This window comes from Neltuma alba, unplaced genomic scaffold (assembly GCF_004799145.2).
Source record: "Neltuma alba isolate B1F8T4 unplaced genomic scaffold, ASM479914v2 tig00011146_pilon, whole genome shotgun sequence".
NCBI lineage: Eukaryota > Viridiplantae > Streptophyta > Magnoliopsida > Fabales > Fabaceae > Neltuma > Neltuma alba.
Window position 1 is genome coordinate 960,376 of NW_021635881.1, and position 21,152 is coordinate 981,527.

General features: G+C 31.3%; 1 protein-coding gene across 2 annotated transcripts; it reads left to right on the forward strand.

Annotated features, from left to right (window-relative positions):
- Positions 1 to 5,756: 5,756 nt before the first annotated feature.
- Positions 5,757 to 14,270, forward strand: LOC114761901 (serine/threonine-protein kinase BSK7-like). Of its 2 annotated transcripts, none has more exons than XM_028951355.1 (11): positions 5,757 to 5,838; positions 5,982 to 6,202; positions 7,541 to 7,676; positions 8,990 to 9,123; positions 10,932 to 11,037; positions 11,384 to 11,469; positions 11,900 to 12,088; positions 12,263 to 12,419; positions 13,075 to 13,085; positions 13,482 to 13,577; positions 14,028 to 14,270. In XM_028951355.1, exons 1-11 carry the CDS (start codon positions 5,757 to 5,759, stop codon positions 14,268 to 14,270), a joined length of 1,461 nt encoding a protein of 486 aa, XP_028807188.1. The 2 variants fall into 2 exon arrangements, with proteins under 2 accessions (XP_028807188.1, XP_028807187.1); XM_028951354.1 differs by having other exon boundaries at positions 5,757 to 5,791; positions 5,929 to 6,202.
- The last annotated feature ends 6,882 nt before the right edge of the window (positions 14,271 to 21,152 follow it).

Sequence of the window (21,152 nt, forward strand, 5' to 3'; positions counted from 1 at the left end):
GTCGCACAGTCTATGGGGGCATAATCAAACACCAAGATGCTCTCGTGGAAGGTTTCCTCCTCAACCTTGACCAACGAGACCACGTCACAGCCAAGCTTTGGGGCTGCTTAATGGGTCTGAAGAGGGCTTGGGATCTGGGAGAAAGAGAAATCATCTTAAGAAGCGACTTGTCAGAGGCTATGGCTTATATCAGGTAGCGACAACGGTGCACATGAGGATGGGGAGGTGATACAGGAAATTAAAAGCATGCTCGCTTGGGAATGGCAGGTTGAACATTAAGTTATCAGTAGAGAAGAAAACTATATGGCTCATGCACTTGCCAAGCTCGCCTTGAATGAAGCTAGAGGACTTCAGATCCTGAGTCCTAGTTTGGTGACAAGGATGGTTGCGTTTCCTATTGTTGGTTAGTTGCTGTTTTCCAGTCTATCAAAAAAAAAAACCAAGGTCTGAATATAAAAAATATGTGCACTTACTTCTATAGAATCGTTGTTTTTTTTTTTTTTGGTGTTTTAGATAACAAAATCATTTCCATATACATACTTCAACAGTAATTTTCGAGGATTCCTTGCCTTTATAGTTACGAATAAACACTTCCATCAATTGACAAGGGATTTTTTTTTTGGATAGAAATCCTCGCAGCAGAGTAATTAAGATTATCTCTTTATATAAAATAAACACTTCCTTAAATTTATAATTTTAATGACTTTCCATCTTGTATAACATCTAACCTCAACAAAATATGATAGATGCATGATAAAAACAAAAGAATAGATAAATTTACAAGAAAATCTCTATGATCTTTATGTCAAAATGTAACATATTCTATTTTGCGATATTTTGCACACACAATAATGTGAGAGTAATAAGATTTCCATTCATATTAATTCCATGTATAAGAATGGAAATTTTAATGTGAAATATATTTTTCAAAATCAAACTTGGAATATGCATCACAGGAAATTAATTTATCACTCACATACCCATTTTTGTGAAAATTCACGAATCAGTCCTTGCGTTAATCTATTCAATGATATATGTTCAGCAAATTACTGATATGTTAAACAACATACATTGCTTATTTAAATTTTGTTTCACATATCGATCAGTGTTCATGATTTTATAGCCTATATTCTATATCATACGATTCATACCTTCATACATTAAGTGCAAAGTAATACTAGTATATCAGATATTACCTCCGGTTCTTGACATGAGACTTGATTGAATAATCCATGGAGATCAAGAAAATTACTAAATTACTTAATTATAGCATATACTATATGATCTGTCTAAAGTATTTATATGAATAATTAGATTGTATATAAATTTATAAGTGAGACAAATTAGTTTGGAGAAAGACAATAAATATAAATAATTTTAAAGTAATTTAGTAACTTTTTAAATTTCTTCAAATCAGTCAACTGGGTTTTATATTAAGGACCGGTAGTATAATTTTAAATATATATTCCTTTGAACCAAAGAAGTTTTAAAACCATGCTTGACATTCCCCCCTCCTTTGAACTTATGTTCTCCTTCTTAGTGGGTGAAACTGCTTACCGTCTCAACTAACAACTTATTAGTGAATCCAAATTTTTTATTTACAAATTTAGTTGGAGTTGGAAGGAAGGAAGGTGAACTAAATGCCAACAAATATTGGTATAATTAGCACGGATTTTATTCATATCATGTGAAAATCTCATTATCACTATAGCCATTTTGTTGATGGGTAATTAGTGAATTTTCCTTTAAGTGCGGATTAAATCTTGAAATTCGCTTTGTCCATCGTTTTCATAAAAAAAAATACCCCACCCATTTTTATTATATTGCAACTCTTGTTTTTAATTCCCCCAAATTTCACCATAAAAATATTCACGTTAATATTTATACATTAACTTAATTACGAACAAAAAGAATTATTAGACCAATTAATAAGAAAAGCAACTCGTATCTTACGAGAATTAATGTGGCATTCAATTTTGGTATTGGTGTGAGACTTCAGCCATCCGAGTAATTTATAAGTATCTCGATAAGTGTTTCATTAAATTGTGAAAGCATCAATTTGAGACTCAACGCACCTAAGATTTTATTAAAAGATAACGTTATACATTGACTTTCTCATTTTTTGAGAAGGAGATGGTTGCAGAATTTGCAATGTGAAAAGCCCAAAGAAAATAAGTATTATGTCCATAGAAAACCAAGCTAATTAAAAATAGAATGGTCAAGGTAAATTTAACGATTAATAATATTCCAACATGAACTGAACCGTGATCAAACCGGTCATGATTAGAATAATATTATCTAATTAAAATATATAAAAACATTCATATATCATCATGAAAAATTAATATTTAAATCAGAAATAAAGCATTACTCCTCCGTCTCTTATTATAAGATCTAATTTTTTGAATGGTTTGTCCCTTTTTATAATATCCTCTTTGAATTTATCTGAGCATTTAACATATTAATACTTATTTTACTTCTAATTTAATACATTTAATATATTCTCTTTCTTCATTTATCTCACTATTACTCTCTCACATTTACCTATTTATATATAGGGGTATATTTAAAAAAAATTACATTTGCTACATATTAATTACATTTAACTAATTTTAACTGTTTTCTTAAACTGCGTAATTTAGTTAAAAAGATATTATAATAATGGACAGAGGGAGTACTCATTAATGAACATGCATCCATAAATCATAGAAAGTTTTAATGTTTTATATAATATTAAATCAAACAATTTTAGTCCTGGAATTACTAGGAAGATACATATTCAATGACTAGAATAACTTACATCGGCAAGTTACGCCCTTACCACAAATTTATCATGAACTCAACACATTACTATTAACTTGCCAAAATGATGTTATATCAAGAGGGGGGGGGGAATACTACCTTCAGTCCTCTATTATTAAGAGGTAGATAACTAATATAAGAATATTACAAAAATTAGTTAAATTAGTTATTTTTACAAATATGTGTTGTTGATCTCCCTAAATTATCCTTTTTAACCATATGTATTGGATGATTGGAATTATTTCTTAGTGAGAAACCTTTATAATCAAAATGGATATTTTGGAGAAAGATAGGAAACAAAGTAGACTAAGATCTTGTATTTAGTACCGAATCCTATCCCCCAACTAGCTCTTATATGTATTAAAGACCTAAGGTAGTAAATGCCAACTCGCTTGGCGAGGTCAATTTGTTGGATTGAACAGGTTGCACCGGGTTAACTGAGTTAATTGGTTCATTCAAATCCAAATTCAAACAAAATTCCAGACCAGTAGATAATTAAAGGTCCAGGTTTCACTACTATGTTATAAAAACAGATGAGTAAACACCATCAGCAATAAAATAAGGGTAATAATATGTTTTTCAGTGACCATTTTGTGTTCGGTTTTGACATTTTTAGATTGCTCAAAGACTGAAAACTCTTGTCCAGCACGTAAACACCAGAAGATGACAACCAGGAATTCAGGCCCAATTTACTCACTGAAACCAACTTTAATTATGACTATATTTGAATAAATTCATGTAACAGTCGCTCAAATCACAAAAAGAAACACGAAATTTCCTGCTTTCTGCACTAAATCCAGCTGGTGCTAAACCGTCAGTTTGTTCTGATATGCTCAGTGCTTATCAGGTTTCCTCCCATTTTCCTTTAAATCCCTTCTTGCTTTCATGTAAATGTGTACTTCATGCCTGTTACTTAAAGTCTCTCTCTCTGGTTCTCCAAAACAAGTTCATCAGGTGCTTTCAAAGAGGTATGCTTAATTTTTGTGTTATTTTAATATTGTAATCATTGTTGCGAGTCTTTCCACTAAACCGTCTTTCTTTCTTCTCCATTATTGCAAAATGTTGAGGAGGTTTTAGTCAAGAATGCCCTCAAGACAAGCTTCACTTTACTTCTCTCGTCTTTCTTTCTCTTGATCGTTTTCTTTTCCTGAGGCTTTTCCCCAGTCACAATATAAAAAATGGTAGGAATGTAATAAGGGGAGAGAAAAAAGGGACAAAAAAAATATGAGGACAGGGATGCACAAAAATCGAACCAATCCGGGTTTCGCCTCAATCCGAGGTTTGGCGTGAAAGCACCTCGAGTTAGACTTTGTTGCCTAAGGTTTAGTCTCGCCTAGGACAAACCAGATGGAAGACTAGATTGGGTTCCGTCTCTTGGGTTGAGGACCAGTCTACCAGACCAAAATTGTTAAAAAGAAAAATTAAAAAAATACAATGAACTATAACATTAAAGAATGGTTTTTGTAATGTAGACATATCCATGGCTACCTCTGTTTCTGAGCTTTTAGTTGAGGGGATTGAAGAGCAGTATCAAAGATCACTGGTTTGGGTTCGAGGAAAGAGAAGTAAGAGCAAAGACAAGGTTGGAAGGACAAGATGGGGATCAGGTGAAGCTAGAGATGAGGAAAAGGTCAAAGCATTTATAAGGCGTGTCAGAGGAAGGAGGGAGAGGGAGGGAGAGGGAGGAAGAGAAAGGGAGCTCACTCACATTTACCAAGAAACCACACTTCACGACCATGGAGACCAGTGTTTGCGTTGGTTTTTTTAACTTTAAATTGGAGAAGGCTGGGACAGACTGGACAGGGCTAATTAGACCACCGGGTCTTTTTTTGTTTTTGTTTTTTGGAACAACCCCAAATGAGGAGATTATCTAAATCCAAAAATACATACATTTCACCTTGTATATATGCTAATTTAGTATAGATTTGCTTTGATAGCATGTTATAAAATTAATGGGAATAAAAAAGTTTAGAGAGAAGAAATATACAGGGAAAGGGTTCTCATTGTATCTATTTATAGGACGAGATCATTAAATGCTAATACATGAATTACGTACATTTTTTCTATCCGAACCCGATGACGTACATTTTGCTAAGGCAATAAATCTTGATATATTTGATACATGTGAATGTTCATATATTTAATAGCTTGACTTGAATCATGAACTTAAGATAGAATGACTAATGAAAGTAATGATTATGTTACTTGAATTTTTAAGAAACGATGAAAATCTACAAAATATGATAATATCTACAACACTTTTTACATATTCTGTATATTTTTTTTACGTGAATATAATTTTGAATCTAAGTTTCTATTTGGGTATAAAACTTAGAGTCTCTTCAAGTTACTTTGGACTTGAGGAGACTCTCTCTAGTTCTCCAAAGCAAGTTCATTGGTTGCTTTCAAAGAGGTGTGCTTAATTTTTGTATTATTTTAATATTGAACTAACACATTTTACTTTAACAGGCTTTGATATTCATAGAGCTAGCTTTATCATTGCAAATTAACAATTTGGGAAAGCATTTTGAATTGAATTGACAGATCGAGCATTGCTTTGCCTGAAAAAAGTTAGTTTTAATTTTCTCTAATGTTGAATATTATTTAATCGTTTTCTACTTATTCAGTACTTGATTTAGTTATTTGTTTCAGGAATCTAAATTGGGGCTGAAAACAATTGAAAGATACATTCGACTGTGAAATCTTGACTTGTGAATCTGCGAACCCACTCGATAATTTTTGCCAACGAATGCAAAAAATTTTGGGAAATCAAAACATATAAAACCTAGGACATTAAAACTTGATAACATATCTTCATGTAATTTAATCAGTGATAGGCGTATTCAGTAAAAAGTCATCATAAATTTGGCTTATGTTTTAAGCAAAAGGAAATGGGCAAAAAATTTGAACTATCTAATGTCACTTATGGGTCATCAATGTGTTATAGGTTTATAATGGGTATTGATTTTTCAAAGATCTCATCATGCTGCTCGAGCACAGAGATAAGGGGTCCATTGCCTGGGGCCAAAGTTGACGGTAAGTTTTAGTCAAATCATAGAACAAAAACGGCCTTTTTACATTAGTTAGAAAACGGGTTTTTATAACAGTTAATTGTGTGTGTATGTCTTGTTACCATGAGAGTGGTCTCAATAACTGGTTGTTTTGGATTTCCTATTTAGAAAATGAAAAGAAAAGTGACGCCCCTAATGTGCCATCATTTCAAGAGTACAAAATTCATCAGCTCAGCAAGGCTACTTCTGGATTTGCTACCGAAAATATAGTTTCCGAACAGGGGGAAAATGCTCCAAATATGGTTTATAGAGGAAAACTGGAGAATCAAACACTAATTGCTGTTAAACGGTTCAATAGACAAGCTTGGCCTGATGCCAAACAATTTACAGTAAGCATAAGTGACTCTAAGTTCCAACTTTTTGTATATTTGACATAACTGGTTTTGATGACGCTTTCTTTTACTCTGCTACATTTAGTAAAATAACTACATCATCCTTCATGGGCTTAACTTGGTTGTTGTCTTTATACATTTGTGTTTCTTTATCTAAAAGTGGTGAGTATACTCTTATCAAATCAAACTTAATGTGCATAATTGTATGAAACTAAGTTTCCCTTCATGTGGATTTCGCTCCATTTCCTAATTAAGATGTTAATCAGAAATAAATTCTCTTCTCCATGGATCTTGCTAGGTTTGTATTTTTACCAAAATTATCTTATCTAACATCTAGTTCTTCATACCAGAACCAATGGAGTACAACGATATCTACAAGCTTCTTTATACACTGACACACACACACATACATAGATATATGTGTATATTTATATTTTCTCTTGAAATAGATATAACTAGAGGCATCACCTAAAAAGAAACGACATACTCCCTCTGTCCCTTATTATAAGAGCCAATTTTTTGAATAAGTTTGTCTCTTTTTATAAGATCCTTTTTGAGTTTGTCTAAATATTTAATGCATCATTACCTATTTTACTCCTAGTTTAATGCATTTAATACATTCTCTTTCTTTATATATCTCATTATTACTATCTCACATCTACCCATTTATATATAGGGGTGTATTTGGCAAAAAGAAAATTATATTTGCTACATATTAATTGTTTTTAACTAATTTTAACTGTTTTCTTAAACTACGTAATTTAGTTAAAAACATCTTATAATAAGGGAGGAGTAGTATATAGATATTCCAATATAATTTTTTTTGACACTGACATGATTATTCATATATAACACTTATTCCTGCATGTATAAATTTTCTTAAACTAATGTTTTATCAATAACCACTTGATGAAGAAGGGTAAAAATCAAATATTTATGCAGGCTTCTCTTTGAGCTTCATGGACCATCTTTAGGATCATCATCATTGTTATTATTATTTTGTTTCATTCGGCCATATGTATCATCTGTAGTTCTAAACGTCACCTTTTCTAGATTTGTATAATCTAGATGACTTTAGGGAACTATATTTCCTTTTCCATGTTTTAAAATATGGGTGTTAGGATGATTACTAGTTTTTAAACTAGGAAGCATCATTGTAATATGATTGACTTGATTTATGGCTCTTAGGATTTACATTTTACACATATCGTCTCTTGAATTATTTTTTTCAACATTTTGGAATTTAGTCTTCCACATGATAAGTAATCTGGTTTTCTGATTAAAGCATGACTCTTCATTATTTGTTCTTTTAGCAACGTCTTTTTTCCCTTTCAGCAAGAAGCCAAGGCAATTAGTCGTCTAAGAAATGAAAGGTTGGTGAGCCTACTTGGATGCTGTGGTGATGGTGAAGAGAGGTTACTTGTTGCTGAATATATGCCCAATGATACTTTGGCCACACACTTGTTCCATTGTAAGTGCACAACTAGCTACAAATTTTGTTCCATTGCAATAGACTTAAATATTGTTCTTATCTATCTAATACTACAATAACAACAAGTCAACAACATTAAGCCTTATTTTACTAGATGTGGTCAATTATATGGATGGCAGGGTACCATTGTGATACATTAACAATTAAATATTTATATAAATTGTTAAGCAAAATATTCCATTTAATAATTTTATTGAATGTTGTTTTTGGTTTTCTTTTACCTAGATGGCTCCATATTGTCTAATTAACCCTCCTTACCAGTACCTCTAACAACTTTTTTGTACATGTCTAAACTACCTCAAATGATTTCCTCGTATATTTTCTTTAATAGATATCATGCCTATTCTTCCTCATATATATTTCATTATGAATTTTTTCTCTTATGACCACATATACATTGATCAACATTCTTGTCTTTGTTACCATAACTTTATGCTCTTGTCCTCATATATGTTCATATATTATTATTGGTACTTTTGGATCACTGATAACTCTGATGGCCTTTCTTTTACTTGAATCACTCACTTTGTTTTCTATGCGTGTAACATCTCCATTAATTGTTATTAGGATATAGTAACTGTTTTAATTATTTTCTAAGTTACAGCTGTCAATATAACTTATGTATCAAAGCTCTATATAAACACACGTGTATCTCAATATTACTTCACAAAATAATATTCAATTTTCATATTTTTCTTTTGCTCTCTCGAGTGCGTGATATGGTATCAGAGCATCAAAGTATTTGACTCCAATCTCATCGCTTCCCTCTCTTCGATTCTTCCTTCACTTCTCTTGGCTTTCTGCCTTCTCCTTTCTTCTGATTACTATGACGAATGATTCAATTCCAAGTTCCTCTACTTCTAAATCTGCTGGTAATCTCTCTAAAGGATTGTCTTCTCCACTTCTTGATGTTGTTCAGAATGTGGCTAGTCCCTATTATCTATATCCGGATGAGAATCTGTTTCTCATTTTGGTTTCTCTAGCCCGACCTCAATTACCACTCATAGGTTAGGGCAATGAGGATGGCACTTAAGAAGAACATGATTCGATTGCAACATCATTTTATATAATAACCCATAAAAATCTGGTTTCACTGACCCAAAGTCTATGGTAACACTCCCTCGTTGCCAACTACATGTTGAGTGCTGCAATCGTATATTCTATGCGTCCCTTGAATTCTTTCTATCGAATCCGCAAATTGCTGCTTTTATTCCTTAGTTTGGTAACATATATCTTGTTAAACATTGTTCATTTACCTCACTAAACACATAATTGCATGATTATATATACAGGGGAAACTGAGCCCATGAAATGGACAATGCGACTGAGGGTTGCTCTATATGTTGCCCAAGCCCTAGAATATTGTGCAAGCAAAGGACGTACGCTATATCATGATTTAAATGCTTATAGAGTCCTTTTTGATGATGTAAGTTCATTTACTTTGGCTATGCTCTTATAAGTTCAATCGTGCGTCTATGGCAATCCATGATTTATGGTGAAGTTGGACTTCATTTAACATGTAAATAATCTTTACAAAAAAAAAAATTAGGATCCCATCAAAATTATGCAATCATGAAATTAAAGTTGTGTTATAACTTATTAAAGCAGTGAAAAGGATGTTGTACACTGTTTTCAAGGCTATAATTTTCATTTAGTGCTATCTTAAAATGTTGTCATAAACGGTCAATGTTAATCATTAATTTCCCCTGATAAATTAACAAGGTAATATTTGCTCAAATATCTATTTTCAAACACTTCAGATTTCATATTGCGAATTATAGTAAAGTAATTAGTTAGTACATTATCACAAAAGAAAAAAAAGACTTCAGGTTTGATTTGTTGCCGTTAAAAAGTTAGTGAGCACCAAATTATGGGATTAAATAAGACTAAGTAATCAGATTACCAACATCTTGACTTATATGTTTGATTTGTGTGTAAAAAGAACTTGAGGAGGTGCAAGACCGCCATGGGAAACTTAGGAAGAATTCATGTAGAAGTGAATGAGAATAATCAAAGCTAGCACACTAATTTCTCTTCCATTAACTTGTTATCTTTTCAGCCATGCAATTTTAATTTACTAGCTAAGAATTAGATTAACAAAGGTTTAGGATTCTTTGATGTAGCATGAAAAAAAGAAAACAAAAAAAGGCAAAGATGTAACCACTCAGATTCCTTCCATTGTCCATTTTTGCTATAATTACCAAAAATTTAAATATGCAAATTGTCTCCTATCAAATTGGGCAATATATATAATCTTTTAATCAGAACTTCTACAAGTAATCATGTCTAATTATTGGATGCGCTAAAAGGGTGATTTGAATTATTAGGATGTGAATAAATAATGAAGACGATTTTCAGGGGGAAGGGGATGTTTATATTTATGGCGTATTACTGCAAAATTAGGCGCGCAATTTTAGAAGGATGTGGGTAGAATCAATTAAAAATTAACTAGGATTTTAAGAGGAAGAGCTTATATGCTTGTGTAGCCAAGAAATGATGTGTAGTAGTTATGAAGAGGCATAGTCCAGGCTTTGTACTTTATTACCTCTAGATAAGATGAAAACACTAAATAAAAGCAAAATAAAATTAAGAAGGATTAGATCTAGTGCCGGATGACTTTTGTGGGCGGGGGCTACAAAAGTTTTTTAGGCATTCACGTACTTATCATGCTGAAAACATATTACAGGACTATGAATCACTATTATAATCCGGGCTGATGTGCAAATTTTTTTTGAAAATTTTCACTTAAGTACAATGTTGCTTTGAGAGTTTTTTGGAGTAAGGTTACCCTACAAGTGTTAAAATAGAGCAATCTTGCCCCTTATTATTAAAACTATCAATGATCAATGTCAATTTTTTAACGGTCAATGTTAAATTTTTTATTGGGTGGGACAATGTTTTATGTTTTGAAACTTCCAGGGCAATAATAAATTCAAAATAGCTTCCGGGACAATATTGCTCCTCAGTAAAAAATTTTGGAACAAAACTGCACCTTAACCCTATGATCTATAAAAAGATTGCATTGATATTTGAATTTTTTACCCACTTTTTCTTACATGATAACCCTTCAAAGAGCGAGTAAGCATTAATCTGGGAAGAAAGCAAATCGCAGTACACTATTTTAAGAAACAAGTAATAAAGAGTATCCCATCATTGGTGAAACTAACTAGGTTTTCATTTTCGAGCCCTGAATAGTAAGTGTTGACTATTTTCGTACTTGTTCATGTTTTCCAGGAAGGAAATCCCAGAATCTCATGCTTTGGTTTGATGAAGAACAGTCGAGATGGTAAAAGTTATAGTTCAAACTTGGCATTTGCTCCACCTGAATATCTCAGGATAGGTAATCCCTTAAGCTTGTTACATCATCAATTTATGCTATTTGATCACACGTGCGCGCGCTTGGGGCTTGAACTTCAGTAATATAATGTTACTTGGAGTTCTCTCATTAAGATTCTTATTCTAAGATCAGGTAGTCAAACTTTGTCCTTTAATCAATTTAATGCTCTCATGTTCTCCATTCTAAGCTTTTCGTCCATCTTATTTCTAAGCACACATGTTCGTGCTAAGTGAAAACCAGTGGAAAAAAACATTAATTTCTGACCGCTACGATGAGTTATTATTATTTTGCTTATTTTGTTTCTTAACTATATGTAATGGCAAGTGTGTGTTTTCTTCTGGCCATGCAGGTAGAATTACTCCAGCAAGTGTCACATACAGTTTTGGAACCATTTTGCTGGACCTTCTCACTGGAAAGCATATTCCTCCTGGCCTTGTAAGTTTTGTTTCTTGATGGAAGATTCTTTGCACCAAGCATTGGGTATGAGAATCTTGACAATAGTAGGGTTTACAGAATATATCTACAAGGCGGTAAGAATATATAGATAATCTATATTTGATATATTCATAAGCAAAAGTGTAGGCTTGCATTTCTTCCTTTTAATTTGAAACATAAACATCGATCTCTTATCTATCTATTGTGACTGTGTATCCAATTTCATTAGATTATTGATTTCTTGTTCCCGTATTTGAATCTAAGATGACTCAATTCTTATTCTGTTGGGAACATCAGATTCATCTGTTTGTAAACACTATACTCTAGCAATTAATATAACAAGCATTTATATACAAAGTCAAAGCATTTGATGAGTTCATATTTTAGTTATATGTTCTACATTTTAACAGTTGATTTCATAACTTTTCAGGCACTTGACCTGATTCGGGAGAGGAACCTTGATATGTTGAAAGATTCTTGTTTAGAAGGAGAGTTTTCAAGTGATGAAGGGATTGAATTTGTGCAGTTAGCAGCAGAATGTTTGCGAACAGAACCACAGGAGCGTCCTCATCCCAATTCATTGGTTACTGCTTTGATACCTATACAGAAGGATTCTGAGGTTAATTAATTGTCATACAAGCTCTTGAAACAAATACTACTTGCATTTCTTTATTCAACTTTCTTCATTAGCAGTGTATTTTCCCAATCCATTGGCTTTAGTCTTTATTAAGAATTAAAGGCATATTCTAGTAACATATGGAATAAATTTGTTGAGTATATTATTAACCAGCAGGTTCCTTCTTATGTTTTGATGGGTTTACCGCATGATGCTACCACTTCATCCCTTCCATCAATTGCTGAAGCTTGTCTGAGATTGGATTTGACAGCCTTCCATGCCTTCCTTGAGAATATGGGGTATAAAGATGATGAGGCTACTTCTACTGAGGTGTGTTTCTTATTGATAAATTATAGATTGTCATTGTATGGTCACAATATATCATTTAAATATTTCTGGTCCTTTGGCATCATTATACCTTTAGTTTTCTTTTCTTTTCTTTTTTTCCTTTTTAAAAGGGGCAAAAACATTGTATCGTTGATCTTGCAAAAACATAGAGAATTTCGGTTTGGTCCTTTAATTTTATAAAAATTTTCCTTTCAATTATCAAATCTTCACACTGTCAGTCTCACACAAGGCTTTTTTGTTATTATTTTAAAATTCAAACTTTTTATACCAATATTTGGGAATGTTTTGTAGACATTTAAAATTAAATATTTCTGATCATTTGGTATAATTGTTTTTCCTCCTTTTCAAGGAAAAACTATATCCAGACTTTTGCAATTTTATTGCTTTTTATTTTTATATGGATATTTATTCATAATTATTTCGATCATTGTAAGAGCTACTTAATCAATTTGGATAGATTAAAAAAATTAAATTAATTAGTTAATTATAGTAAATGTGACCTAATTTTTCCAAAATAGCCCTTTGTAAAATTTTTTGAGAAAATAAAATTAATGAATTTCTCTTGGTAGCAAGCATTATTCAATTTATATAATACATTGGTGCATTTGAATTATTGTTGTATTTAATTGTTATTGATGGAGCATTGATATGGGTTGTTTGGAGAAAATGATCAATAAATCTAGGAAACAAAATAAATTGAGGTTTTACATTTAAGACTAAAATAGAACACCATCAAACTATTACATTTAGGATTGCAAGGAGTATAATTTAAAATAATGCAACATTGTTGGTTTATTCTATAATGATTGTTATTGTATATAATATATGTAAATGTGTTTAGTCACCATAATCAAAGTTGGACCTTGTTTTTTTATACTAAAGTTGGATTTTTACTGCTACATACTTTTAAAGGTTGAACATGAGCATTTGATTGAATGCAACATATCTGAATCTTGAATCTTTTATGAGCTCCACATGCTTATTTTATTATTGACTTCTTTTCTTGTTTTCTTTTTTTACCTTCAATTATGAAACTTTCATTCCAAAGACCTACCAGATGTATGAAACATTGTACCCAAAAAAGAAGGGTGATGCTACTTTTCGCCATAAAGATTTTAGCACCGCGATTGATAGCTATACACAGGTTTGTATATTCCATTTTCTGGACAAAACATTGGTGATTAAGGGTTTCTATACCCCTATTCTGTTTGAGTATTTATACCACTCAAATTGTTGCAGAAACTAACTATAACAAAAATTTACAGCTTATTGGCCGCTGCTAACAGGGGTAGAAAATTAAAATACATTTTTTACACCGGTTCTAAATTTTTTTATTCAAACTTTATTACGCCGGTTAGCAACAATCGTGTAGAAAAAGTATTTTTCCACGTCTGTTCAGTAACCACTATAGAAAGTCTAAAACTTTTCATATCGGTTGTATCTATACTAGTTATAAAAAATCGGTGTAAAGAAACTTTTTTGCGTTAGTGGGTTGATAGGTGGGATAAGCATATAATGATATATTGAACAATAATCATGTTTCTTATTATAAGATTATTGATTGATGTCTTTATTATTGTGTAATGGCATGCAGTTCATTGATGCTGGAACCATGGTTTCTCCGACAGTTTATGCACGTCGCGGCCTGTGTTATCTGAAGAACAAAATGCCAGAGAAAGCACTGAACGATGCATTGCAAGCAATTAAAACTTCCCCTACTTGCTACATTGCATTTTACTTACAAGCTATGGCACTTGTTGCATTGGGCAAGGAGAATGAGGCTCAGGTGGCTCTTAAACAGGCTTCTTCACTTGAAAGTAAAACGTACATAAATTAGCCAAGGTTTTTTAAACCAGATCTTCTTCCATATTAAAAAAAAAAAAAAAACCACAGCCTTTTTCCATCCCCTCATCCTCCTCTTCACGAACTCAAAACAAGCCCCAAAAAAAAAAAAAAACAGCTAGATCTTCTTCAATCCTCTTCCTCATCCTCCCACCAAGCTTAAAATAAAAAAAAAAAAGAAAAAGAAAAGCCAGATCTTGTTTTCCTTTCCCGGGAGATGATGTTCATGGAGTGCATACAGAATGGTTTCTACAGTATGTGGCCAAATTTCCCAGTTCCTTGTTTGGCAACTTGTTGATATACAATATATATGGAGAGAGGGAGGGGGGGGGGAGAGAGAAGTGGATAATACTTCCTTGTGCATGGGTGGTTCATTGGTCTCCGAGGAGCATTGTTCGGCATAGGCTGAGCTGCTACAGGAAATACACAAATTACTTTGCACAGGATTTTCTATTCTAATGCTAAAAAAAAAAAGACGTTCCCAAAAAGTTTCTTATGTTGCGGTATAATTTCCTGTTCTAGTACATAGATACATAGATGTAGAGTCTCTCTTTAGAACTTCTGGAAAAGTTTATGCTTGTGTATAAAGGGATTCATTTTTTGGTTTAATAAGTATATGCAGTTTTTAAAAGAATATAGTAAATGGTGCTTGTATTTATGTACTCTGAAATCGGTTATGGACCGCATGTTGATATGAAATGGGTTGCTTTTTTCTTTTATGATAATGATTTTGCATCTAAGAAAAAAAATTTCTCCGGCTATATTCTCATATTGAATTTACTATTTTACCCTTCTTTATTGGTATTTATTTATCATATATATCCTAGAAATTAATCCTTAATACTTTACAAGGATCTTCTTCCTTAATTAACTTTTTTAGCTCATAAAATATTTTTTTCCTAAAATTGTCAGTCCAAAAATCATCTTCTAACTATTTTTTTTTGGATTTTTCTGGAAAATGCGTCCTTAAGTCTCAAAAATTAGCTTTAAAGTCATTTAGACCACTTTTGGGAAGCTAAACCTCTTTATAATTTTTCTAAATCCATAAAATAACATTTTATAATGCTTTCTCAATTTTTCTGGGGGTAAATAATTTTAATAATTACTTCTTTTTATTTCCTTAAAATTTCCTTTTTAGCCAATAATTCATTTTTAAGACATTTGAATTTTTAAATAGTATAATTATACTTTTACTTGATATTCTCTCAGTTACACTTTTGCCCTTGAACTCAGTATATTTTTAACTTTGGGGCCAACATAACTTATTTAACTAGTATATATAAAAAACTTATTTAGCTATCTTGTTATTGTCACACCCCAAAAATTAAAGAGTAATGGCACAGAATATGAGAACTCACATTCTTAAAACCTAAAAATATACAAACATAATAATTACAATAATCTTAAGGGTTCATTCATTACTTTTAGTTCATATATGAATATATTTTTAGTATAAAAATATTAAGCTTTTTGGTAGAGATTTTGGAAGAGTTTTCCTTATAAATAGAATTTTATGTAAATTGTAAAAATAAATATTTAAATGTAAATTTAGTTTTCCTTCACTAAGAGATGTCTGAAATATATCTACAAATTTTGATTAGCAATGAGTGTTTTTGTTGTTCAAACAGAGATGTAGAGTCAACGATGTTATCTAAAGACAAAATAGTTCCCATAAATAAAAATAAAGCTAAAGAAGTGCTAAAATAATAAATTATGCAAATATAATTATGTAAAATAAATAATTTTAGGTTGCTTTTAATTTCTAAAATAAGACATTAAAATATAAAAAAATAGAGTAAATACTCTGACTACCTTTACAGTTTTGTGTCAATCACATAGACCTCTCCCTTATTTTAAAAAAATATAGTTTAGTCTAATCCATTAACGCCGTTAAAAATATTCTAAAAAGATTCTTAAAATATTGTTTTTATCTAAGAATTATATTAAAATAAATTTTATTTACTATTTTACCCCTCTTTCTAATAAATTCCTAAATTATATTCTTACAGTTGCAAGAATTTCATTCCATTAAGGCAAATATAAAAGGCTTGATAAAAAATTTAACTAATTTTTTTAATAAATATATATACTTGGCTAAATATATTTATAAATTTTTGTAACAAAAATGCGTTTAAAAGTTAAGGTCTTTCAAACATATATCATTTAAACTTCACGATAAACACAAACTATCTATTTGAAATATGTTTTTACAATTTAAAAGAAATCAAAGTAAATAATTTCTAATAAATGTGATAAAAAATTTAAATTATGAAATTTTATGATTTAATTCAAAATTAATAAATTTTATAACATATTAAAAATTTTAAAAATATATGTATTAAAATTATTTTTTGATTTTTTAAAAAACATTTTTTTTGGAAATATAGATGTCTAAATAATTTTAAAGTCAAACTTAATAGTCAACTAACAGTTTGGGTGGATGAAAATAGAATTTTAAATATAGGAGAAAGATTTGTGTAACATATATTTTAATTTTAAGGAAAGTTTACATATGTTTCTAGAATAGAGATGAGGTTTATGTAATTAAGGTAAAATAAAAAGATGGTTGGTGTATTTTAAGCAAGAAAGTGTCACACCTTACTTCTATTATACCTTAGAGTCCATTTAGAACTATTTCTAAATACTTTGGATGGCCTTAAGCTCATAAAAACGTAACCAAGATGCTGATTTATGGAAACACTGTTTATTGGGTAATTCTAAATTTTCTATCCAACTTAAAAAATTCATAACTAATTCTAAAAAAAATCAAAATGTCACATCCTAAGAATTTTCACATGGCAATAAAGGATCAAAAATTAGGATGCAGGTCAATGTAGGAACTAGACGGGGAGATGAAACAACTTTTGGTATGAAACCCTGAAAAAGTCTGAACTAGCATTTTCATAATCATTGGTCTAAGAAGGGCAAAACGGAAAATTTTGAGAAAAATTCTAAAAAATCTCCAAAAAATGAAAAAAGTGTAAAGTAGAGATTTTGAAAATTCAGTTGAGGCCCGAAAGGTGGAATTTCGGTGAAAATGAATTATTAAGGAATTTTCCTTAAACAAAAGGTTTTTTGAGAAATTATTGGGAAATAATTATTTTAATTAGTTAGAGGCATTAATAAATTTGGGAGATTAATGGAAAATTTATATAAATATTTATTTGAATTTATAAAATTGATTTTGGGCCTTAGAAGTTCAGAAATTAATTTTATGGAATTTATTTTCCCTCAGTGACACTGATAAAGGCCTAATCGGAGAAAATTCAAAATAAATACCTAGAGGTAGAAAAAAAATTCTGAAAATTTTCAGATCATATTCTCATATTAAAAGGTGAATTATTATGGAGAGAAATAAATTTTTGGGAGTCTGAAAAAATTATGGGATATTACTAGTGAATAGTAACCGATAAAGTCTCTAATTAGGTTGAGATAGTGATTTGGTTTATGGGCCATCTTTTTGGACTAGTCCAAAACTTTTGTGGGGCCCACATTGAGCCCAATGAGGGCCCAATTTCGTGGACCTTCCAGGTCCCTCCATTTTTATTAAATAAAATGTGAAATTAAGGGATATTTGTGTGGATAATAAGGGGAAACTCTGCCACTATTCATCCAGCCACCTTGTTCAAAATTTTTGAGGTGTTTTAGGCAAGAAATCATCCAACACACACCAAGAAAACATTAAGGTGTGTCTAAGCATCATTATCCCTAAGTATTATGTTGATTGGATTATGATTTTTGCTTGGAAAAATACTGAAAAAATGTTGGAAAATGCTGAAAAATTCGGTTGGGATGTGTGATGCTTAAGGAAGGATAGAAACCTTAATAATCAAGTGGAATAAGAAAGATTAAGTGGTGTATGGATTGATTTTTGGAAGAAAACCAAGTTAAGGTTTTGGTTCTTCACTTGAGCCAGCACTGTTCATAGGGAAGGAGTTTGTTTTTCATTGGTTTGATGATTCCAATGGCTTTAAAACATGTTTTTGTGTAGGGACATATTGTTGGAAAGTGTTTAAAATCATTGGAATCAAAAATAGAAATTTTATAATCATATAGCCCCATATCTAGCCAAGTGAAGATCATGGGAAAGGAGTGTGAATTTCAAAAATCTGATTGCACCATTGGATTCCTCATGAGATGATTGATTCTAAAGAAGGAATCAATTTGTTAAAAATCAAAGAAAAGGGAGAAAAATTGTTAAGTTGATGTTAAAGTGTTGAAACTAAGTTGTTTTGTGATTAATATGGCCTATGTTTATGCTTGGCTTAATAGGCATTGAGAGGAGGAATTAAGGAGAAGCATTGCTCCTTGGAAGAATTAATTGGACAAGCTTTACAAAGGTAGTTTTGAATTATAATTTGACTGTTTATCTTGCTTGTTTGTTGTGATTGTTGTTGCTTGGATTGGAGGAACTTTGTGGTGACCTTGATTGTTTGATTGACATTGGTTATGCTTTGGCTAAATGCTTTGTGGTATGTCAATGTGGATAATACGATGTTCTTCTCCTTGCATGATATTTGGTATGAGTTCCTATGAATTGGGAATGTTTTGGATTGCATGACATGTCACAAGTAAACTTGCATTGATTGACATCATAATTATAATTCATATGCTACTGAGATTTCTTTGAAATCTCATTCCTCCTATGTTATTTTATGCACTAATTAGGAAGTGGACTAAGTATAGAGCAGGGAAAAGAATTGGCCTTGGAATGAAATGGCTTTATGAATATTATGCTATGTTAGAAACTTGTATCAAGTGCACCAAACTTTATGTTGATTTTGTGATAAGTTATGGATGACATTTTGATGTAAATTATATTGTTATCCTATGTTCCAATGTTGGAATTATGCTTAATGCATTGTGGAAATAATGTGGATGAAGGAAAAAGAGGAAATAAATCAAGAAAATGGTGATTAGGGGATAAAAATTGCCTAAAAAATGCTAAATTTGTGGCACATAAAATAATAAGCAATTTTTGGAGTTTGGGCATAAAATTTTACAGGCAAAAAGATCTCATTTTTAGCTTTAAAACAAGTGATAATTTATTAAATTTTGAGTTGTGTGCTAAGAGTTATGTCCTTCCAAAGTTGGGCAAAAATACTGAAAATTTGAAAAATTACCAAATGAACAGTACACGTTGATAAATTTTCTAGAATTATTCTGGATGGAATTGGACCTAATGATTATTTTTCGCCCATAGAAGTCTTAGCAAGCTTTGTGTGAAAATTAGAACCACATCGTTTTTATTTTTTTAGATTTAGTTATGAATTTTTAAAGTTGGCTTAATTTCGAATGAACAATATACGGACAGGATGAACAGTGAAATCCTGAATTTTAAATTTTTCATCCGAAATTGTTACGAAACGAATTATATTGGTTTTAATTGACGTATAATGGATTATAAAGAGAGATGTGACACAAAACAGAATGGTTCCAAGTCTTGCTGAAAACTCTTTGAATGCTCTTTCGAGAAAAAATAATCTTAAGGATAAATTCAGTGTGAAATGGTACTAGAATAAATTCAGTGTGAAACGGTACCAGATATGTATGGAAATTACTACTGTTCCATCGGTTAAAAACTTTTTCCAGATTTCAAACCTTAACTTTGAAAAATCATCATAAATTGTACAGATGTCCAAATCGAACATTCTACCTATTGATTTGAAGCTCAAGATGTGAAATATAAGCATACCAAATTTCAGAATTTAACTCGTCCAGTAACATATTCAAAACACAGCGCCAAGTCAATAGCTTAATAGGGTTATAACATCTATCCATACATGATCTTACATTATCAAAAGTCAAGCGGTTCCATGGTTTATACATCATTTATTCCTAAATTTTCTTCTTCTTCTTAGATGGTTCAACCCATAGAATATTGAAATACATTTGGAAGGAATGAGATTTTATTGAAATCCCAATAACAAGATAAATCAACTATAACATTAAACATGCATCATCATCAAAGCATTTCAACATTAGCTATCATTGGAGAACTAACTCTCTCATAATTAGGTGATTTCTAACATGCAATAGCCAAGGCAACAAAATGCAAGGAGCAGCCACATCATAATCATCATAGTTCAACCACATAATAGCAATCATCCATGCATTAATAATCAATGCAATGTCAATATTAAAAGTTAATTAAATATTGCTACCTTGATCCAATTGCTTCTGATCTTTGTTCTTGCTCCTTCCCTTTACAAATATCAAAGCCTAAACATCACATTGCAACAAAAAGGTGACCACATTACACTTTAAGCCACACAAGACTCAATGACAAAGTTTAAGTAACCCTTTAACCCTTACTTCTTTGAATTTTGGAGCTTTGTTTTTTTCAACCTAAAAAATACCCTCTTAGGTCAATCCTCCATAATTTTTCATATAGAATCCAAATATGAACTTGGATTCATGAAAATAAAACTCCTTCCCCATGAAACAGTGTTGACTGAATAGGGGGTTCTTAAAATCCAAAAATTCTAACTTTAATTTCAATGCTTCCGAATACCACCAATGGTCAACAAATCATACAATCCTCCACATATCAACACAAATCCACTTGAAACAACCTTTAATCAATGTGTTTTAATTAGGTATAGCATCAAAGCTTCCTTCCCTTAACCCATGATAATTTGGCCAGCATTTCCTCAAGAGGGAATTAATATTTTCTAACCATCCAAACCAAGAAATCAAAGCAAGAAACACAATAGAACAACCTACTAACCTTAGATCCAAGCTTGGTTGATCAAAGGTAGTAGCTTTTCTCTTGGTTGCACTTCAGGAATCCAATTGGCAAGAGTTTCCCTTAAGCTGGCTGAAATTCATGCCTTGCAAGAGGGGAGGAGTGTCTATTTATAAGCCAAGTCCTTTG

What these genes read in the sequence shown, in the direction of transcription:
- LOC114761901 (XM_028951354.1), top strand. Translation starts at nt 5,757, where the DNA reads ATGGGTATTGATTTTTCAAAGATCTCATCATGCTG. An exon ending in GGCCACACACTTGTTCCATT is followed by an intron (nt 7,677 to 8,989) that starts GTAAGTGCACAA and finishes TTATATATACAG; the next exon opens with GGGAAACTGAGCCCATGAAA. An exon ending in CGATTGATAGCTATACACAG is followed by an intron (nt 13,578 to 14,027) that starts GTTTGTATATTC and finishes AATGGCATGCAG; the next exon opens with TTCATTGATGCTGGAACCAT.